Source organism: Periophthalmus magnuspinnatus, chromosome 4 (genome assembly GCF_009829125.3).
Source record: "Periophthalmus magnuspinnatus isolate fPerMag1 chromosome 4, fPerMag1.2.pri, whole genome shotgun sequence".
Lineage (NCBI taxonomy): Eukaryota > Metazoa > Chordata > Actinopteri > Gobiiformes > Gobiidae > Periophthalmus > Periophthalmus magnuspinnatus.
Window position 1 is genome coordinate 10,673,354 of NC_047129.1, and position 17,262 is coordinate 10,690,615.

Consider the following 17,262-nt stretch of genomic DNA (forward strand, 5'->3'; position numbering starts at 1 on the left):
TTTTAACTCTGTGCATGCCCTTATTTGTATTTGTATTTATTCAGTGTGTTTTTATGTTGCACTTTATCACCGCAGTAAGTTCCTAGTTTGTGAGTCAAGTCTTCTGATTCTGCCCCCCCCCCCCACACACACACACACACACCCCACACACACACACATTTAAAAACATTTGTCTTCCACCATAGACTGTATAAAGAATCTTCCACAGAACAGGAACAGAAAACACTACCTGAAGCCATGTTCATGATCAATTGTGATACACACTGCCACCACATAGTCTACACGAAGCCATCTCTTTAAACAACAGGTAAGTTACCAATTACCAATCATAATATATCTTGAAGATAAGCTACTTGAATACTTAAATATTTGCCTATTTATTTGGATTTTTTATTTTAAAAAAAACTCTAGAGTCTTGATTTGCAAAATGGCCATGACAATGCAAGATCTGAACAGCTCTTATGAAATGGAAGACGAAATATGTGAGAACCAGGACGTGGTACAGTTTGAATCCTTTGCCATCCCAGCTTTCTTCGCACTTGTCATCACCCTGAGCCTTGCTGGAAACATCCTGGTCCTAGTAATCTTGGCTTTGTACGAAAATGTCAAGTCTCTCACAAATATTTTTATCCTCAACCTGGCCATTTCTGACCTTGTATTCACCACCTGTCTCCCCTTCTGGGCCATCTACCATGTATATGGGTGGGTTTTCTCTGAGGCAGTTTGTAAAATAGTGTCTTTTGTCTTCTTCACTGGATTTTACAGTAGCGTGCTCTTCCTGACTGTGATGACAATCTATAGATACATTGTTGTGGTTCACCATTTCAGTGACTTGAACAACCAAAAGAAGCACACTGGAATTTTGGTCAGTGTTTTTATGTGGATGTTAAGTATCGTGGCGGCCTTACCCTCTCTCCTCCACACTACTGTCATGGTTAGTCCAGATGAAAACGATACCTCAAGTTGCAGTTATGAAACACAGGCGTGGCAGACCATCACAACTTTTCAACAAAACATTTTCTTCCTGGTCGCTTTTGCAGTGATGGCTTTCTGTTACATTCAGATCCTATCTAAAATAAAACAGACCCAGCATAAGACCAAAAACAGAGCAGTGAAGTTAGTTTTCTCGATTGTCACAGTATTCTACATCGGCTGGATCCCGTATAATGTGGTCATCTTTCTGAAAATTTTAGAAAATCATTTAGTTCCACCATTTCACGAGTGTCAAGCAGCCATCTATTTGGAGTATGCATTTTGTTTTTCTCGCCTGGTCGCCTTCTCCCACTGCTGCTTGAACCCTGTGTTTTATGCTTTTGTTGGTGAGAAATTTAGGAGCCACTTGAAATCAGTGTTGTGTTGTTTCTTCACCCGTAAAACTGTGAATGAAGAGCAGCCAGTGAAAATGGAGAATCCAAACTCCCAAGGATCAATGTACTAGTGAACTGGTATAGCTTTTGTTTTAAATGACTGCACATTTTTATGAATTAAAAAATATTTGGTATTCAATATTTTTAAATTAGATTTCATTCGATGTTCAATCATGCCTGTCACAATAACACATTTTGAAGCACGATATACAGAGGAGTACAGAGAAATATCACAATAAACAATAATATTTTGAACAATTTTTTGCCCCTGACACAAAGTACGATAATCCCAGTAAACCAATTTAAAAATAGATGACATTATTAAAATACATGAGCTGCAACAAATAAATAGCAGACTGAAACAATAATTAGCCATAAAATGTATTTATTCAAATCTGATCGTATTACAACAAAAATGAATGAATGAATGATAAGTCGATATAGTAAGTATTGTGACAGGCATATGTTCAATGTTGTGATGTCATGCTTTATGAGATTAATTTGTGATAATAATATTAATAATATTATAGAAAGTTGTATAAAGTTTAATTCATGTAGAAAGCAAAAGGCGAAGTTTAAATCTATCAGCTGGACAAATCGTTTAATTTAAACTTTGTCTTTTGCTATGGGTCAGACCTGGATGACTGAGGGTTTACACAGACTTCATATAGAATACATCAGCAAAAATGACTAAAGCAACTTTATCTTGTTCATTTTGATTCTGAATTTCATTTGTGAGAGCATTAATCATATCCAGCATCTCTTCCTTTGCATAGATTCAACCAGATTGGCTGACTGCCGGACTGCTACAAAGCAATCCAGTTAATCAATATTTATTAATAATATGTGTTATCTTTATTTATCCCTGAGGGGAACCAGAATCCAGAAATTTAAGTTAAACAATTAAAAACAAGCTTGTGTATACCTTATGCCTAGGAACTTGAGCTGTACTGGTTAATGATTAAACTGTACAAAGAGGGTTAGGTTTTACAGGTCACTTGAAACTTCCTTGTTTGATCCTTTATTATTTGTGATTTGGACACACACTTGAAAGCTTCACAGACTGCGCAGAGAGAGAAACCAATTTCCACAGGGACACTTTTATGGTATTCTTCAACTTTGTTGTCTTGGTTTTGTTGACAATCCAGGAGTCCCCTTTGTGAAGGTAAGAAAAGATGAGTTACAGTTTTTCAGAAAATACACAATACTAAAAGCATTCCTCTAATTAATGATCATATTTTCTTGTAGATGGACATTTTTTCTAACAGACTGTGGATGTTGGGTTTTCTAACTATTATTCACCAAGCACAAGCATATATAAATGGTAATTTCCCACAATCATGTGACTCTATGGATGTCATTCATAAAACTCGCATGGTTCAAATACTTCCTCAAGACGGTCATCCCCCATTTAAAGTTCAAACTATCAGAGCTGGACCTGATTTACTAACTGGTACTAAGATAAATAGCAGCAATATATTATTATATATTTATTTTTGTGTTTTTTCTTTGTTCATTTATTTATTGTACCTTTTTATACAGTAACACTTCAAAGTAACACCGGTGAGATGTTTAGAGGCTTTATGCTGGAGGCTCGGAATAAAACAAATAATTTTACTGTGGGTCAATTTTTCATCTTAGAGCCAAAACAAACCTTTCTTTTAAACTGTAGTAGTTTAATTGTAAGTATGACATTGATTAAATGGCTATTTTACAATAACTTTTGTAGAGAAAATGTTGATATTGTTTACATTGTTTCAGGGCTCAGCTGTCAGCCAAAAGACAAACACAGAAAAAAAATCACTCAAAGTTAACTGGACATCTAAAGTTGGAGATGTTCAGGGTGTCATATTCAGGTTAGTAAAACTATATGGAAAGTATGTGCTTTACGATAAAATGAATAATAAAAACTCTTTGTGTATGAAGAGCCACATTTCTCAAGACATTTGCAGAATTTTGGCGACCAACTGATTTTAATGTGACAGTAGAATCACCAAGTACAACGCCAGGTACCACAAAAACAAGTACAGATACTACTACAGTGGCTACTACACTGACAACAACAGAATGGACCACAAAAAATAAAATGAACAATACAATGCTCCCGACACAGCCAACAGAATTTAATACAATGATTACTACAAAACCAGAAGGGAGCACTGTTGCAAGTACTTCAAATCAATATACCACTACAAATATCGCTATGAAAAGTACTAAACTGCCTCACACAACAGATGTTTTACCGTCAAGTATGTATATTTAAAACATAATGGAATGAAATGGGACATGGACATCCAATTCCCAAATAACTTGTATATCTAAAATTCACAGCTTCAACCAGTCAAAGCAGTACTCCCAGTACCATCAACACAACCCATGTAGACCCGCCGACACCAGATGAAAGGGTAAAGATACAAATCAAATGTGTTGAGTGTTGGGTTTTTGTGAAACTTGGTAGATAAGACATCACAGACATTTACAGTAGATTTACTATATTTCCCGTTGGCTTTTTGACAACTTATTCTATTTACCATGGGTCTGTAGGTGGCTGTGGTCAATCAGTCAGACAGTCATAGGTTTACATACATAGTACATGGACAATGTAGATGCACTAATATCAAAATACATTTACATGTGCACTCCAGCTGTTAGTAGTGTCTCAAGTATCAAAACCTCCCAACACTCCAACTGTGACATTTTAAAAAACCTTTTTCAATTAGTATAAGAACATGTATTTTGGAAAGCATTTCTTCTATGTGATAGTCTGTGTTAACATAATATTATATATGTTTGGTGTTTCAATAAATGTATTTAAATATTTATTCTTTGCTTTTATGTTGTCTTATGTTACAGACAGTTAAAAACACCGACACAGCTCTAATGACAGCTGCTGTTTTTGTGGTAAGGTATTCCCATGAAACAAGTGTCATTAGGTTTGTAGCATACAGAAAAATATTACGCCGTTTGATATGATTCTTTTTCTTTAGACCTCATTTGTTGAATCTGTGCCTTTAAGTTTCCCCAATAATGCTAAATATCACAACATCCATCAGGTGGGTATGTCTGTATGCTTCTGTAACTTTGTGTTAACATGGAATACAAATTTAACACATTTAAATCATCTGTAGTGGATTAGAATACTTGGCTGTGTGGGGACCATTTCACTTGCACTATCTGCATCAGTTCTGGTGGTGGTGGAGGATTCCCTGAACGTAAGCAAGACCGTTTATGATATGCATCGCTGTCCTGCTGTAAAATAACACTGCGTTTTCTATTGATCAGAGCGTGAACATTGGACTAGGATTTGCAATGACGGCGATTGCTGGGATAGCAATTGGCCTACAAATCTATGTGTGTTTTAGGATTGGACGAAGTCATGAATTGTAATGTCATCCTCTTTATTTTTTATTGTTTGCTCATTTTGAATGGATTTTTTTTTTTTTTTATGACTTCTATCTTTTCAATAGAAAGGACTTTTTTGATCATTCTTTGATGGTATTATTCATCATCCAGAAAGTCTTTGCAAGTAAGACAGTACATAAAGGATGATAATACATTTAGAGATCCCTAACTAGATTTGTCTTTACTCCTACAGTCATCTTTATTTACCTATCTACTACACAATGCCAACTCTGGATTCTGGGAGTGTTAATATCCCTCACAGTATGCATTGGTCTGCAAATAACATGCATTGTTATCATAAAGGTTCTTGAAGCCACTGGTGCCAAAAACAAAACAGGTAAAAATAAATTATTACAAAATCACAGAAACTGTCATTTCAGTCAGTCACTGCTTCCTTTTTCTACAGGAATGCAAACACCACAAGTAAGTACGTACACACATATTCAGCCTGTGCATTTGGGGATTTATAATGTGACTTTCTTGGCTTGTTTTCTTTCAGGTGCGTATTACTCTCACAATCTCAATATTGTTCACTTTAGCTTTCTGTGTGGCCATCATTGTGGGAATATGTCAGTGTTAAGTTGGCATTTTTGCCTTTTTACAAATAAATAACTGTTATACAATAAGTATGTAAGGTTAAGTGCATGAGATGAGCACAGACTATCAAATATAAACAAAATATTATTTATTTAAAATGCTGTTCCATGTAAAAGAAAAAAAAAATAAAACATTAACAGACAGAAAATAACAAATTGATTCAGTCTGATTTCTCTGCAAGTCTCAGCATGTAATATATCAACACCTCAACTATATACACACTTAAGGCACTTTTAGTGAATTTCACACACAATTAGCCAAAAACAAATATTTTTTAAAATCAACTCAGACTTAATATACCCAAGGAATCTCAATATACAACACTCAGGAATATTGGTATGCTTCAAGCAGTGAAATTGAGTAAAATCTGGAAATCTAAAAAGTAAACCACAGTGCAAAACTAAACTTACTGGAAAACACAATGGAATAACATTAAAATTTCATATCAATACAATTTATTGTAAACACTCTTAAAGTAGTAATGACAATGGTTAATACAGCCAACCAAGGAATTAAACAAAAATGATCAAAATGCAAGTGCCTATATTGTTTGATTTGGGTCAACACCCCCTCTGCTCCGTTTCATTTTCATAAACCACAGGTAGGATCAGATGTGCAATGCGACTCCACAATCCACTGAACTTGTCAGCATCCATTTCATTGAATGCGGTTTCATTCCCCACAAATCTTTCTTCCACATGATCCCGCACCATCTCCTCCACTTCTTTCAGACTTTGCTGAGTGCTTAGGTCCTCCACTGAGAGCAGCACGGTGAACAGTAAGAAAGCTCGTTTGTAAGCAGCCGTCTCGTGGTCACAGTACCGATAGAAGATAAGTGTTGAGCCAGGGGGCAACAGTTCAAAACGGTGAACTACAGCTGCAAGTTTGTCACTTCCAAATGCTTCCTTCAATTGGCTGTCGATATTCATTTTAACCTGGTCACTATCCAGGTTGGCTTGGCTTTCTCCATCAATGACAACAACAGATGTATTAACTGCAGAGGAGAAGGCGGAGGCTATATTGAGAGCCAGGCAGTGTAACGTCTTCTTGGCCTTCAGTCCTGCAGTGAGGACAAGACTGACGGGCTCTGTGGGGTGAGGTGTGTCCAGGTGCTTCTGAAGGTGGATTTGGCTCCTCCTCCACAGCTCAGTGTGTTGAACAGGGAAGCGCATCGCCACTTGGGACATTTCTTCAACAAAGAGCCCTGAGTTTACAGACCTGGATGAAGGCGCACTACCATCTTTAGTTCTCTGAAGAGTATGGAGGTGTTTGAATGACAGGAAAATTCCAGCACTCAACAGCATCAAAAGGATCAGCTGCCACAAATAACGTAAGAAACCTCAAAGAAATATGAGACAATTAGTGAACTGAACTTAAAATGGTTCTGTAACAGATTTTTTCTGCAATGTACCTTTTGATGGAACATGTGAGCTCTGAGGGGAAACAGTAGTTTTCTTTTTTTCTAGGAAAGAAAAAAATACAGTTTGAAGCTCAACAGTTTTTCCAGAGCTAATGATCATTTTAAAAATCATTTACCTGTTTTTCTCTCGGGCACACTTGATTTTGGGGTTGAAACAGTGCGCTGTCGTGTTGTGGTTACAGATACTGGATAATTGTTTGTGACATAGTGGTTTACTTTTGGGTTTTCTGAGGAAAAAATATACGTAAAATGATTTTGTGAGTAAAGCTATCCAATTTCAATTTCAATCCATACTTTCAATTTTGGATGACAATACCTGTGATTTTGGCCTCCATCTTCCTCTTGTAGTCTGCCATGCTAGTGACTGTGACACAGCATGCATCAGATGTCCTTTTTGGAGGAATCTGTGTGCTCTTTGATGGAGATACAGCATTTTTCTTTGGTTGTGCCACTGAAAAAATTCAATGCAATAAAGTATTTATAAAATACAGTATTATGGCTAAATCATTACTGCAATATGCTACACCAGAGTTAAATAATACACATGAATTATATGTATGTGGTGGAGTAGGTGTTGCTTCATCACCTTGGCTTTTAATGACATTTTCACTTTCAGGATGACTCACTGGGCAGCGCTGACCAAGCACGACTAAAGGCTTTAAGTTGACATCTCCAAAAGGACCTGGAACTAGACAAAATAATTCTAATTAGAACTTAAATTCACAACAAATTATTAATATAAGATCACATATTGCATCACTGCTGTAAAATAGTATCTTGCTCTCTCACCTGGGGGATTGTGTGAAAGAGGTGGATATTGAATTGGAGTCTTTACATGTCCTTCCAATCCTATACTTTCATTCTGTGTTTCCATTGGCTCCAGCACATCCTTTGGAGGGGCACTACCATGTCCACTACTCAAATTATCACTTGTCTGTAGGCGAGTCTTCTTATTGGGGACGCCTATGAGTGACAGTGATTAAATCAAATTGCTGAAATGGACATAAAGGTGACTATTGTACAATAAAATCAACGAACCTTCCTCGTCTGAGTCATTGTTGTTGGTTCCATTTGAGGACGGAACTTCAGGTGGGGACTTTGAAGACTTTTTTGTTCTCTTTAGAGGACCTCTAGGAGTTGGCTCAAAATTCACCGCTGGTAATGAAGAGCACGTTATCAGTGAATAAGCGCGCATCGCGCGTAAATGATATAAAATACATTATATTATTACACATTAATGTTGATGTTATTATGGAAACGAATATTAGATGAGATTTTATGTAGTACAATGATTCGGATCAAATTCTTCTTCCCTTAAGTGTCTAAAATGATTGATATTTACCTTTCGCATTGGCTGATAAAGACTGTCTTGTTGACCGTCTCAGCTGACGAGAAGCAGCTTTCTCAGAAACTTCTGAATTCATTTTAAAACTACGTGATACAAAAAAACCTACCTATTATCACAAAACATAATGTTTGTAAAGAGATGCGTAACAGCGGACTTCCCCGCATTTCATGGGGGAAGTATTTTGTAGCAGAACGTCGTTAACCGGAAAAGCGTTCTGCCGCTGTTGTTGTCTTCATAGAAACAAGGGGCTGAAAGGTTCCGTGTTGACGTTGGCGCTCTCAACTTGAGCTAAACTAGCTCGCAGCTCTTTGTATGGCAAAGGTTTTTTTTTTTATCGTGCTTAAAGGTCTGGAAAGTAAGTGAAGAGCGTTAGTAAAATAACTGAAATATCTTATCTCATAGGGACAATGTCAGCTGTGGTGCTGCAGTTGTACATCGTCCCCCACTGTCCCGCTGACAGCAGTGGTTAGCTAGTGTTCATAACACTAAATGCATATTATCACAAAGCTAACTACCGCACACACTCAGGTCTCAATAGTTTACCGCGAAGTATTACGTTCTACATATTTAACATGTAAGACATTTCTATTTTCTGTAATAATTAATGTTAGACACAGCTATTTTTACGGGACATTGGGCTAAGTTAACATTATCGTGCCATAGCTTGGACTCTGAACTAGCGATGATAGTGGGAACAGGATCTCCTGACATATGCATTGTTTTTCCCTTTCCCAGCTATGACATTGAATCAAAGATCCTAAGAAACAATGGCGGATAAAGATGTTGATCCTCATCAGTCGGATAAAGGTAAAATATATGGCCAAATGTTAATATTCTATGATTTAATGTAAACTTTTCTGACTATCGATCTCTTATGCTGTTGTTTGTTTGATCACAGACGTGAAAACAAATGAGATACAAGGCACGGGTCAGGCAGCCAATCAGGAAGAGAACGACTCTACAGGTAAAACAGTAATAATGTCCTGGAATTATCTGTGTTTTTGCAACACATTCTTATCTTTATCTTAAATATTGGACTTTTCAGTTACTTCTACAGACACAGATGCCATCGCTAATAATGACGGTTATTGTTATTATAAACTAATAATACACATGAAGAAAGTTGACATAATCACATATTTCTGGTCTGTTTTTCTTACAGATGCACACACAGAGGGTATGGTGGAAGATGCTACAAAAGGGCCTGACACTCAAGGCCTAAGAAGTTCAGAAGTCCCGGAAGAAAATCCTCCACCTGTTGACCAAGACAGGAGTGACAGTGAAAAGACACAAGAGGAGAACCTAAATAATATACATTGTGGTGAGTTGAGGGGGGGGGGGGGGATTTTATATATATATATATATATATATATATATATATATTTCTCAATCATGACAAAAAACTGTTAATCCATGAAGAAGCAGATGGGCCACACCTCAAAGTAAATGAATCTGCAACTGGATCAACTAGTCTCGAGGAGACCACTGCACCACCTGCTGGAGGTAAGTAATTACTGAACTGTCAAAACTACTTATACTTATATTTTTCAGCCATACAAATCACAGCATGTTTTTGCCAATTGATCAGATGATGAGGCAACCTTCAAATCAAGATCTGACTCTCCACCTGTTCATCAATACGTGGGTGACTGTGAGGAAACACAAGAGATCTTAAATAATATACATTGTAGTGAGTAAAACTAAATGAATAAAAATATATATTTGATTATATTAATAGATATATTTATGATTATATACTGTTTATAGAGAAAAAAATTGATACGTTGATCCATGAAGAAGCACATGGACCACGCATAAAATTAAATCAAGAGTCTGGAGATGGATCAACAGTCAGTACCGAGGAGACAACTGCAGCACCTGCTGGAGGTAAGTTATTACTGTTACAATTGCTTAATATTTTTTAGCCATACTTATTACAGGGTATTGTGAATTTGAATTTCAGATGAAATGGTTCCAGACAAGGATGTTGTAACAATTGGCCCTACAACTCAAGCAGAGCCAGCACCCATGTCTGATGTTCCTGTTACTGGTAAAGGTAATTTGGTTGCTTTATTTATATGATATGCTAGTTAATAAAATGTATTAATTGCCACTCCTCTATCTAGACAATAAGAGAAGAACATTTTGGATTGGTGTCATTGGTGTGTTAGTTGTAGCTGTTGCAGCTCTTTTACAACTAGCCCTTCAGCCCAAGCCTCCACCTCAGAAAAAAGATGTCCACCCAATAGAAATCTTTCGCCAAGAAATGGAAAAAGTGAAGCTCCAATTCCCAAGTCAGCGTGAAGAGTTGTGGAAAAGAAGCAGGATCCATTTGCAAAGACATTTCTTGATAACCCAGCACACTGAGCCGGTTAGCATAATCCTGACAGCTGGTGTGCGGGCTGAGGGTACACTGCACTGCCTGGCTCAGAGTATAGCTTCTGCCTTGTCCTCTGCTCTCAATGCCTCTGTTCTTCACTTAGAAGGAGCCAGCAAATCCAGCCAGGACAGTGACATGGTCAAGTCAGACATTGACAGTCAGCTGCAGAAGGCTTTTGAAGGAGGCAAACCTGTTGCTGTTATTCACCGTTTTGAGGAGCTACCTCCAGCTTCCACTTTAATATTTTATCGCTACTGTGATCATGAGAACGCAGCCTTTAAAAAAACCTTTTTAATCTTCACAGTACTTCTAGGGGAAGAGGAAGAGATTGAAGCTAAAATTCCTCTAAGTGAAGTAGAGGAGATGGTAACCGACCATTTACAGAAGAAGTTTCTTGCGCATGATCATCCCACTGCTTTTGATAAAATGGACATAGACAAATATGGTGGTCTGTGGAGCCGCATATCTCACCTTATATTACCTGTATCAACAGAACGAAGGATTCAGAAAACCGGAAAATGCTAACTTAACAGCTGCTTTAGCTTCAACTGAGAACATTTTATAATGGCTCAATTGCAAAATTGCCATTGCAATGGCATCAGGGGGCAAGCACCACCCTTTTTAAATAAAAAAAAATGTAATAAAGTCTTAAGCACTTTTGTTTTCAATCAAATGTTTTATCATGTTTAAAAAATGGTTTTCATAGCTATAAATCTTTTAAACAACATTGTTGTTAAGATATTTTCTAAGAATACAGTAGACATGCTAGGTCTGTCAGATCCATGTAAATGTGCCTTATACAGCAATAAAATCGCGTTATTTAACTAACTCATGGTTTTTGATTCTGTGACATTAAATAGAAGTAGAACTGGTTCTACAGATGAATTGGTTGTCTTAAGTCAAACATGTCACAACTTGCAATTTTCCATTTTCTGCATGCAATGTCAAATATTGTTCTGGAGGAAAATTGTAAGATTGCAGTTGGTAGCCTAATAAAGGGGCAAGAAACTGCATCTCAAACACAGCACTATACCCACGAGGTGGCACCAAAGTGCATATTATTTCTAGTGGCTCCTATCCCGCCATCCATGTTTATCAGTCACAATTAGGCCTAGAAGTTCGCAATCATTTCATCTGTTTTGAAAATTACCATCTACTCTTAGTTGTTAATACGAATTATAACCTTCATTTATTAAAACTGTCCATGAAGAGTTGAGGTGAACTCCTCCTTGTGAGACCCGCCTCTTGACGCATCTGTGGCCGGCTGCTGCCCTCTGGGTCTCTCCACTCTAAATTAGCCAAGGACGTCAGTGTTTGACTTCGAGATGACGACAAGAGGATAATTATTATATTTGAGGATTTTCATCAGTTTTATACATTTGGACTATGCTTTTCCACACTTTATGCGTTGTTGCGTAATATTGCTCGAGTCTATTGCAGTGAGGATGTATTTGTGTATTGTCCTTTTAACGTGCGGCGCGCTGTTGGAACAAAGTAGCGCAGCGCCACAGAGGAAACGCTCTGCAGATACCGAGCATGTCCAACAGATAGAGCCCCTGCAGCAGGAGGTTCATGGGCACGAGAGCATTCTGTCTCAGGTAAACTTACTCACTGTTTTCATTCATTTGTATTTCAGTGCGTAAACTTCCACCCAAAGAACTGAACAACGTGCGTTCTTTTCTTTTGTAGCTACTGGGTGATTATGACAAAGTGAAAGCCATCTCGGAAGGCTCTGACTGTCGCTGTAAATGTGTTGTCAGACCCCTGAGCAGAACCGCGTGCCGGCGGATAGAGGAGGGACACGCGAGAGTGGAAGACTTCTACACCGTGGAGACTATCACCAATGGACCCGAGTGCAAGTGCGCATGCATCGCCCCTCCGTCTGCTGTCAACCCCTGCGAAGGAGAGTACAGGCTGAAAAAACTTAGAGAGGCTGGAAAGGAGAATGCAAAGGTGAAGTGGCACCCTTCACCTTTCACTTGAACCCCTGATTCATTCTCATGGCTGGGGGTAAAATGTATTAAATTGTCGCCCTGCAGCTGTCGACCATCCTGGACTTGCTTGAAGGATCATTATATGGTATGGACCTGCTGAAGCTACACTCTGTTACCAACCATCTGCTGGAGCGCATCGATCATATGGAAAAGGTATTGGATTAACCTAGATGCAGTAGCATTTGTATTCACGCACCAATGCCTTTTTAAATTAAATGGTCAACTTAACTGTATTAAGGTGGTTTGGAACAAATCTCATGCTGAAGCAAATCCTCAACAGAGCCCCCCACTACAGGCAGACAATAGTGAGAGTCCACCAACTCAGTCTGCAAATGAAAAGAAAAATAAGAATTTGTTGCATACACAAGTCAACAGTGCCAAGTTCAAGGTGAGGTGTGCATCAATACTTGTAAATCATTGTAAATAATATATTGTATATTGTTATCATTTGTATTTGTGTCATATAATATTAATTAGGAGAAGTTTGTTAGAGAAAGTCCTTCTGTCCTCCACGCTGAGAGATCTGCTGAAGTCATTGAGATGAGCTCTAAGGAGACTCCCAGAAGTACTGTCCACCAAGTGACAAAAACTGGACCCAATGGACTCATCATTCGAGGAATGACTTTCTACAAGTCAGAGTCAGATCCAATGGTAGCGGATGATGGCGAGCCCGGGGAGAACTGTAAGCACATCTTCATCCGTTTTAGCTTGTTTATTGAACATTTAGAACAACATAATCTTCTTTGCCCTTAGTTGATCCTTTCCAGGGGTGGCAACAGTAAATCATCTGTCTCCATTTTGCTCCATCTGTACACGCCACCAACTACCTTCTTTCACTACATCTACTAATCTCCTCTGGACTCCCTAGGTCTGTGTGACAAGTCAAGTTTCCAGCATCTGTACTACCAGTATGCTCTTAAGTGCTTTTCCCTCTATAGAAGCTGAAGCATTCTCCATTTGACCACTCTCCAAAAACACACCTTTGTTGGCCCTTGTCATTTTTATAAGATAACTTTTGTTTGTCCCATAATGGGGAAGTTGCAGTTTTGAGATATACGCATTCCTATTCTCCCAAACTGAACCTTTCACCCTTGCATCCTGTCCCTCTGTTTTTAGAAACAGTGTTCATTTTAAAGGCTATGTCACTGCCTATGTCTTTAAATATTTTTTTTCTTCATTCCAGTGTTTGAGTACGATGGCTTCAGTGGAGATGGCCCCATTAATCTTTTTATTGAAGAAAATCTTCTTCAACACAAAACTCCACGCCCCAGGGCCCGACTAGGACAAAGGACATTTAAATCAAAGACATCAGAATACAGAAAACCCAAGGAAGGAGACACTCAGAAAGAATCACCAAATATTCCATCTGAGACAACTACACATTTTCCAAGTTCAACCAACTCTAAGCTATATTTGCAAAAGTACACTTCAAAACCCAAACTGTTACTAGTTGATTTGACAGATGAGCCACTTGTAACTAAAACTACAGTGGAACCAATACCATCCCCTGGAAAGAAGGCCAGTAAAGACAGTAAGTCATTTTTAACAAGCAGGATACCACCCATCATGATGAAAACATCTGACCAAACACTCAATGTCCAACCTACCATGGCTAGTTCAACTTCTACAAGTACTACCACTGCTACAACTATGGTCCCTACATCATACACCACAACCTTGAAATTAACAACATCAGCTCTGTCTACTGAATCTAGTAAAGATGAAACACCTATGCCACTTTCCACACAACCTTTGACCCCGCTGACCCCAGGACACAGCCCTCAGGCCTCAACCACACCTGGGACCATCATGTCTTCTGCAACGACTATTACAGCAACTTTGTTTTCTTCCACTGCTGCTGAAACTGTTCCAGTTGAGTCAAAGCCAATCAAAGTTGAGAAACTCCACACCAGAAAACCAGGTATGCCCAAGAAAGTGTCTGGTACAACAGCTATTACAATTGCTACATTTACAGCTAATATCATTGCTATTATAATGCATTACTAATAATAACTGATATTACTAATCACACATATTACTCATATCAATACCTCTACCAACAGCATCGTTTATTATTATTACAACGACCACTACTGCCATAACTTAAATGTATTTGAAATGCAAGATAATATAGTCACATTTATTTTCTTTTTTTGCGGTTTCTTATACCTTTAAAATCTACCTAACGTCTTCTAATATCTAATCACTCTAATAATGTGATTTACAGCAGACTGTAAGGACACTCTGGCAACCATTTCTGAGCCTGTCACTCATAACATGTATGGCAGGAGAGAAGGAGCTTGGATGAAGGATTCAAAGTCTGATAGTGGCAAAATATATGTCACAAACTATTTCTATGGGAACAACCTTCTGGAGTTTGCCAGTCTGGAAGTCTTTAAACAAGGCAAGTGTTATTTTAAAGATTAACAAAATTAAATCTAAACTACATTAGAATGTGTTCAGACTTGCCCTAATATTGATCAAAACTGAGACTAAATAGGACTAAACATGGAACTAAACCTTGAATAGATCAGGAATAGACCAAGACTAGACCAGAACTAGACCAGGACCAGACCAGGACTACACTGGACTCAAACCTAAACCAAGATAATATTGAAGCTTTGTTATGTTTTGCCAACTTTTGCTTAGTTAATCATAATACTCTCATCACAATACAATCTGTCATCTGCCATTCTGTGCCATATTGTGAACCCTACAAGAACACTCTTTTGGCATAGTTCGCGTAGCATTAGATATTATTGTAAATACTTATCACTTCTTATATCTTCCCTTTCTTTCTAGGCCATTTTACCAATTCCTACAAACTCCCTTACAACTGGATTGGCACTGGTCATGTGGTTTATCGTGGAGCTTTTTACTACAATCGTGCCTTCTCTCGGGACATCATCAAGTTCGACCTTCATCATCGCTATGTTGCTGCATGGACCATGCTGCACGATGTGGTCTTTGAAGAGTCTTCCTCACCTTGGGAATGGCGCAGCTACACGGACATCAATATAGCAGTGGACGAGAGCGGTCTTTGGATCATCTACCCAGCACTGGATGATGAGGGCTTCCTTCAGGAGGTGGTCGTCGTTAGTCGGTTGAACCCTGTAGATCTAAGCATGCAGAGGGAGACAACATGGAGGACTGGACTCAGGAGAAACCAATATGGAAACTGCTTCATTGTCTGTGGGGTGCTGTATTTTGTTGACAGTTACAACCAAAGAGAAGCTAACCTAGAGTATGCCTTTGACACGCACACCAACACTCAGATGATTCCCAGGATGCCTTTCACTAATATTTACACATTCACAACACAGTTAGATTATAATCCTAAAGAGGGGGTACTATATGCATGGGACAATGGACATCAAGTCACATACAATATTAAGTTTGCATATGTAGATCCTTGAGTGGTCAGTTTTATAAGGACTCTTCAAGTGGGTTGTAGATCAATCCAGCCAAAATAACTTTTTTGGCATTGATTTTTTTGTGTTTTCAAGACAATTGTAGGTCTGGTTCCTCTATAAACAAATGTCTTGTTGTATATATTGTACAGGTGTATAAAAGCCTTGTGAGATTATTGAATGTAGAGGACAATGATGTCAAGTAAAATACAAAAATATGTTTGTGGCACTTACTTCCTCCATATTAGACAGTCTAGATAAGAAAATAAACTGCTTATTTCTTCAATGTTTATGTTAATATTTATATGTTGACCCCCCTCCCCCCCCCCATACACACACACATATCAGAACATGACATAAAATCCACATTTTTTTTATTATGACAAATTAAATATCCCAGCATTTTGTATTTAATAACAATGACATTAAGAAAATGATATACTTTTACTCAAAAACATTAAATTACTAGTTTCACAACTTCAATTATGAAGTTGTTTAGCAAACAAAGCCAACACTGAAGCATTTTAAAAGCAGATCAAACACACCTGTATTGTACTGTATGAACAGCTTACAGAGAAGAAATCATTTTCACATTGTAATGCACTTTATGGCAGTTTATGCATTTGTGACAACCTGAAAACAAGAATTACACATATAACCAAGAAATCCTATAATAAGTGACAAAGAAGTGCAAATATTTCACACACTGACATTTGTTTTTTTTGTTTTATCAAAAAAGAGGACGGACAAAAAAAAAAAGCTTTATATTAAGAATTGCAGATTAACCAAATCTACCTGCAGAATCTGTTAACCCCAATGATATCAGATATAAAAATCACTCTCTTGCCCTTCATATAAGCACGCTATTTATATACAATCCTCTTCAACACCAAATGCACCAAAAGTGAATTAGAACATTGTATAAATAAATACCTTAAAAAAGAAGGAAAGTACAGTGTTATGACTATAAAATCATTAACAGAGTACAGCAGTGGTTCCCAACCTTTTTCCCCTCAAGCCCCTCTTCCTCAGTCCAAAATCCTGGCCCATAAATCAATATCTGTGTATACATTCAAAATCTGTCAATTCAAACACAAACAGTGACTGGGGCGTTTCTCTTCCTACACCCTTTTCCCAATCATAGGTTTGGGATTTTTATTATGTAATTAGCACAACATATTACTGGACCCTCTGAGCACACAACACCTCCTGCAGTCTCTGACCGCCCCTTAGGGGGTCCATTCTCCCAGGTTGGGAACCACTGAAATAGAGCACCCAGCATGTAACATGTCGCACCCTCTCAATAGTGGTTGGATCTTATGTTTTTTTCATAATAATATTTTG

At 37.9% G+C, this 17,262-nt stretch overlaps 5 protein-coding genes across 10 annotated transcripts; 4 read left to right on the plus strand and 1 right to left on the minus strand.

The window, feature by feature from the left end:
* The first annotated feature begins 261 nt into the window (after positions 1–261).
* LOC117394023 (chemokine XC receptor 1-like) lies at positions 262–1,438 on the plus strand. Its single transcript, XM_033992036.2, has 2 exons — positions 262–307; positions 412–1,438. The coding sequence occupies exon 2, from the start codon at positions 428–430 to the stop codon at positions 1,436–1,438; it is 1,011 nt and encodes a 336-aa protein (XP_033847927.2). The 5' UTR covers positions 262–307; positions 412–427.
* Positions 1,439–2,392: 954 nt separating this feature from the next.
* On the plus strand, positions 2,393–5,349 carry LOC117394022 (putative ferric-chelate reductase 1 homolog). Of its 2 annotated transcripts, none has more exons than XM_033992033.2 (14): positions 2,393–2,532; positions 2,616–2,820; positions 2,910–3,049; positions 3,129–3,223; positions 3,294–3,616; positions 3,699–3,772; positions 4,221–4,268; positions 4,355–4,420; positions 4,496–4,579; positions 4,650–4,750; positions 4,835–4,893; positions 4,963–5,106; positions 5,176–5,192; positions 5,269–5,349. In XM_033992033.2, exons 2-14 carry the CDS (start codon positions 2,616–2,618, stop codon positions 5,347–5,349), a joined length of 1,437 nt encoding a protein of 478 aa, XP_033847924.1. In that variant the 5' UTR covers positions 2,393–2,532. The 2 variants fall into 2 exon arrangements, with proteins under 2 accessions (XP_033847924.1, XP_033847925.1); XM_033992034.2 differs by having other exon boundaries at positions 3,294–3,376.
* Positions 5,350–5,561: 212 nt separating this feature from the next.
* On the minus strand, positions 5,562–8,327 carry LOC117394021 (torsin-1A-interacting protein 2-like). Of its 2 annotated transcripts, none has more exons than XM_055221296.1 (8): positions 8,129–8,327; positions 7,825–7,941; positions 7,576–7,749; positions 7,373–7,468; positions 7,103–7,237; positions 6,903–7,013; positions 6,778–6,828; positions 5,562–6,705 (listed from the first exon to the last, which is right to left on the minus strand). In XM_055221296.1, exons 1-8 carry the CDS (start codon positions 8,208–8,210, stop codon positions 5,927–5,929), a joined length of 1,545 nt encoding a protein of 514 aa, XP_055077271.1. In that variant the 5' UTR covers positions 8,211–8,327; the 3' UTR covers positions 5,562–5,926. The 2 variants fall into 2 exon arrangements, with proteins under 2 accessions (XP_055077271.1, XP_033847922.1); XM_033992031.2 differs by having other exon boundaries at positions 7,373–7,474.
* Positions 8,328–8,373: 46 nt separating this feature from the next.
* Positions 8,374–11,340, plus strand: LOC117370180 (torsin-1A-interacting protein 2-like). Of its 4 annotated transcripts, none has more exons than XM_033965562.2 (10): positions 8,374–8,489; positions 8,870–8,941; positions 9,033–9,098; positions 9,180–9,218; positions 9,297–9,455; positions 9,554–9,637; positions 9,723–9,824; positions 9,902–10,021; positions 10,098–10,190; positions 10,261–11,340. In XM_033965562.2, exons 2-10 carry the CDS (start codon positions 8,902–8,904, stop codon positions 11,037–11,039), a joined length of 1,482 nt encoding a protein of 493 aa, XP_033821453.1. In that variant the 5' UTR covers positions 8,374–8,489; positions 8,870–8,901; the 3' UTR covers positions 11,040–11,340. The 4 variants fall into 4 exon arrangements, with proteins under 4 accessions (XP_033821453.1, XP_033821454.1, XP_055077274.1 ...); XM_055221299.1 differs by having other exon boundaries at positions 8,392–8,489; positions 10,098–10,184; positions 10,261–11,313; XM_055221298.1 differs by lacking the exon at positions 8,374–8,489 and adding an exon at positions 8,613–8,708.
* A 474-nt stretch (positions 11,341–11,814) lies between these two features.
* On the plus strand, positions 11,815–16,202 carry olfml2ba (olfactomedin-like 2Ba). The gene is made up of 8 exons (XM_055221184.1): positions 11,815–12,112; positions 12,204–12,467; positions 12,554–12,661; positions 12,747–12,896; positions 12,986–13,190; positions 13,692–14,429; positions 14,736–14,912; positions 15,311–16,202. The coding sequence occupies exons 1-8, from the start codon at positions 11,918–11,920 to the stop codon at positions 15,922–15,924; spliced, it is 2,451 nt and encodes an 816-aa protein (XP_055077159.1). The 5' UTR covers positions 11,815–11,917; the 3' UTR covers positions 15,925–16,202.
* Positions 16,203–17,262: the final 1,060 nt, after the last annotated feature.

What these genes read in the sequence shown, in the direction of transcription:
- LOC117394023 (XM_033992036.2), top strand. Translation starts at nt 428, where the DNA reads ATGGCCATGACAATGCAAGATCTGAACAGCTCTTATGAAATGGAAGAC.
- LOC117394022 (XM_033992033.2), top strand. Translation starts at nt 2,616, where the DNA reads ATGGACATTTTTTCTAACAGACTGTGGATGTTGGGTTTTCTAACTATT. An exon ending in TGGTGGAGGATTCCCTGAAC is followed by an intron (nt 4,580 to 4,649) that starts GTAAGCAAGACC and finishes TCTATTGATCAG; the next exon opens with AGCGTGAACATTGGACTAGG. An exon ending in CATCCAGAAAGTCTTTGCAA is followed by an intron (nt 4,894 to 4,962) that starts GTAAGACAGTAC and finishes TTACTCCTACAG; the next exon opens with TCATCTTTATTTACCTATCT.
- LOC117394021 (XM_033992031.2), bottom strand. Translation starts at nt 8,210, where the DNA reads ATGAATTCAGAAGTTTCTGAGAAAGCTGCTTCTCGTCAGCTGAGACGG. An exon ending in AAATGTCATTAAAAGCCAAG is followed by an intron (nt 7,238 to 7,372) that starts GTGATGAAGCAA and finishes GAATTTTTTCAG; the next exon opens with TGGCACAACCAAAGAAAAAT. An exon ending in TGTGCCCGAGAGAAAAACAG is followed by an intron (nt 6,829 to 6,902) that starts GTAAATGATTTT and finishes TTTCTTTCCTAG; the next exon opens with AAAAAAAGAAAACTACTGTT.
- LOC117370180 (XM_033965562.2), top strand. Translation starts at nt 8,902, where the DNA reads ATGGCGGATAAAGATGTTGATCCTCATCAGTCGGATAAAG. An exon ending in CACTGCACCACCTGCTGGAG is followed by an intron (nt 9,638 to 9,722) that starts GTAAGTAATTAC and finishes CCAATTGATCAG; the next exon opens with ATGATGAGGCAACCTTCAAA. An exon ending in AACTGCAGCACCTGCTGGAG is followed by an intron (nt 10,022 to 10,097) that starts GTAAGTTATTAC and finishes TTTGAATTTCAG; the next exon opens with ATGAAATGGTTCCAGACAAG.
- olfml2ba (XM_055221184.1), top strand. Translation starts at nt 11,918, where the DNA reads ATGCGTTGTTGCGTAATATTGCTCGAGTCTATTGCAGTGAGGATGTAT. An exon ending in GCATCGATCATATGGAAAAG is followed by an intron (nt 12,662 to 12,746) that starts GTATTGGATTAA and finishes AACTGTATTAAG; the next exon opens with GTGGTTTGGAACAAATCTCA. An exon ending in ACTCCACACCAGAAAACCAG is followed by an intron (nt 14,430 to 14,735) that starts GTATGCCCAAGA and finishes TGTGATTTACAG; the next exon opens with CAGACTGTAAGGACACTCTG.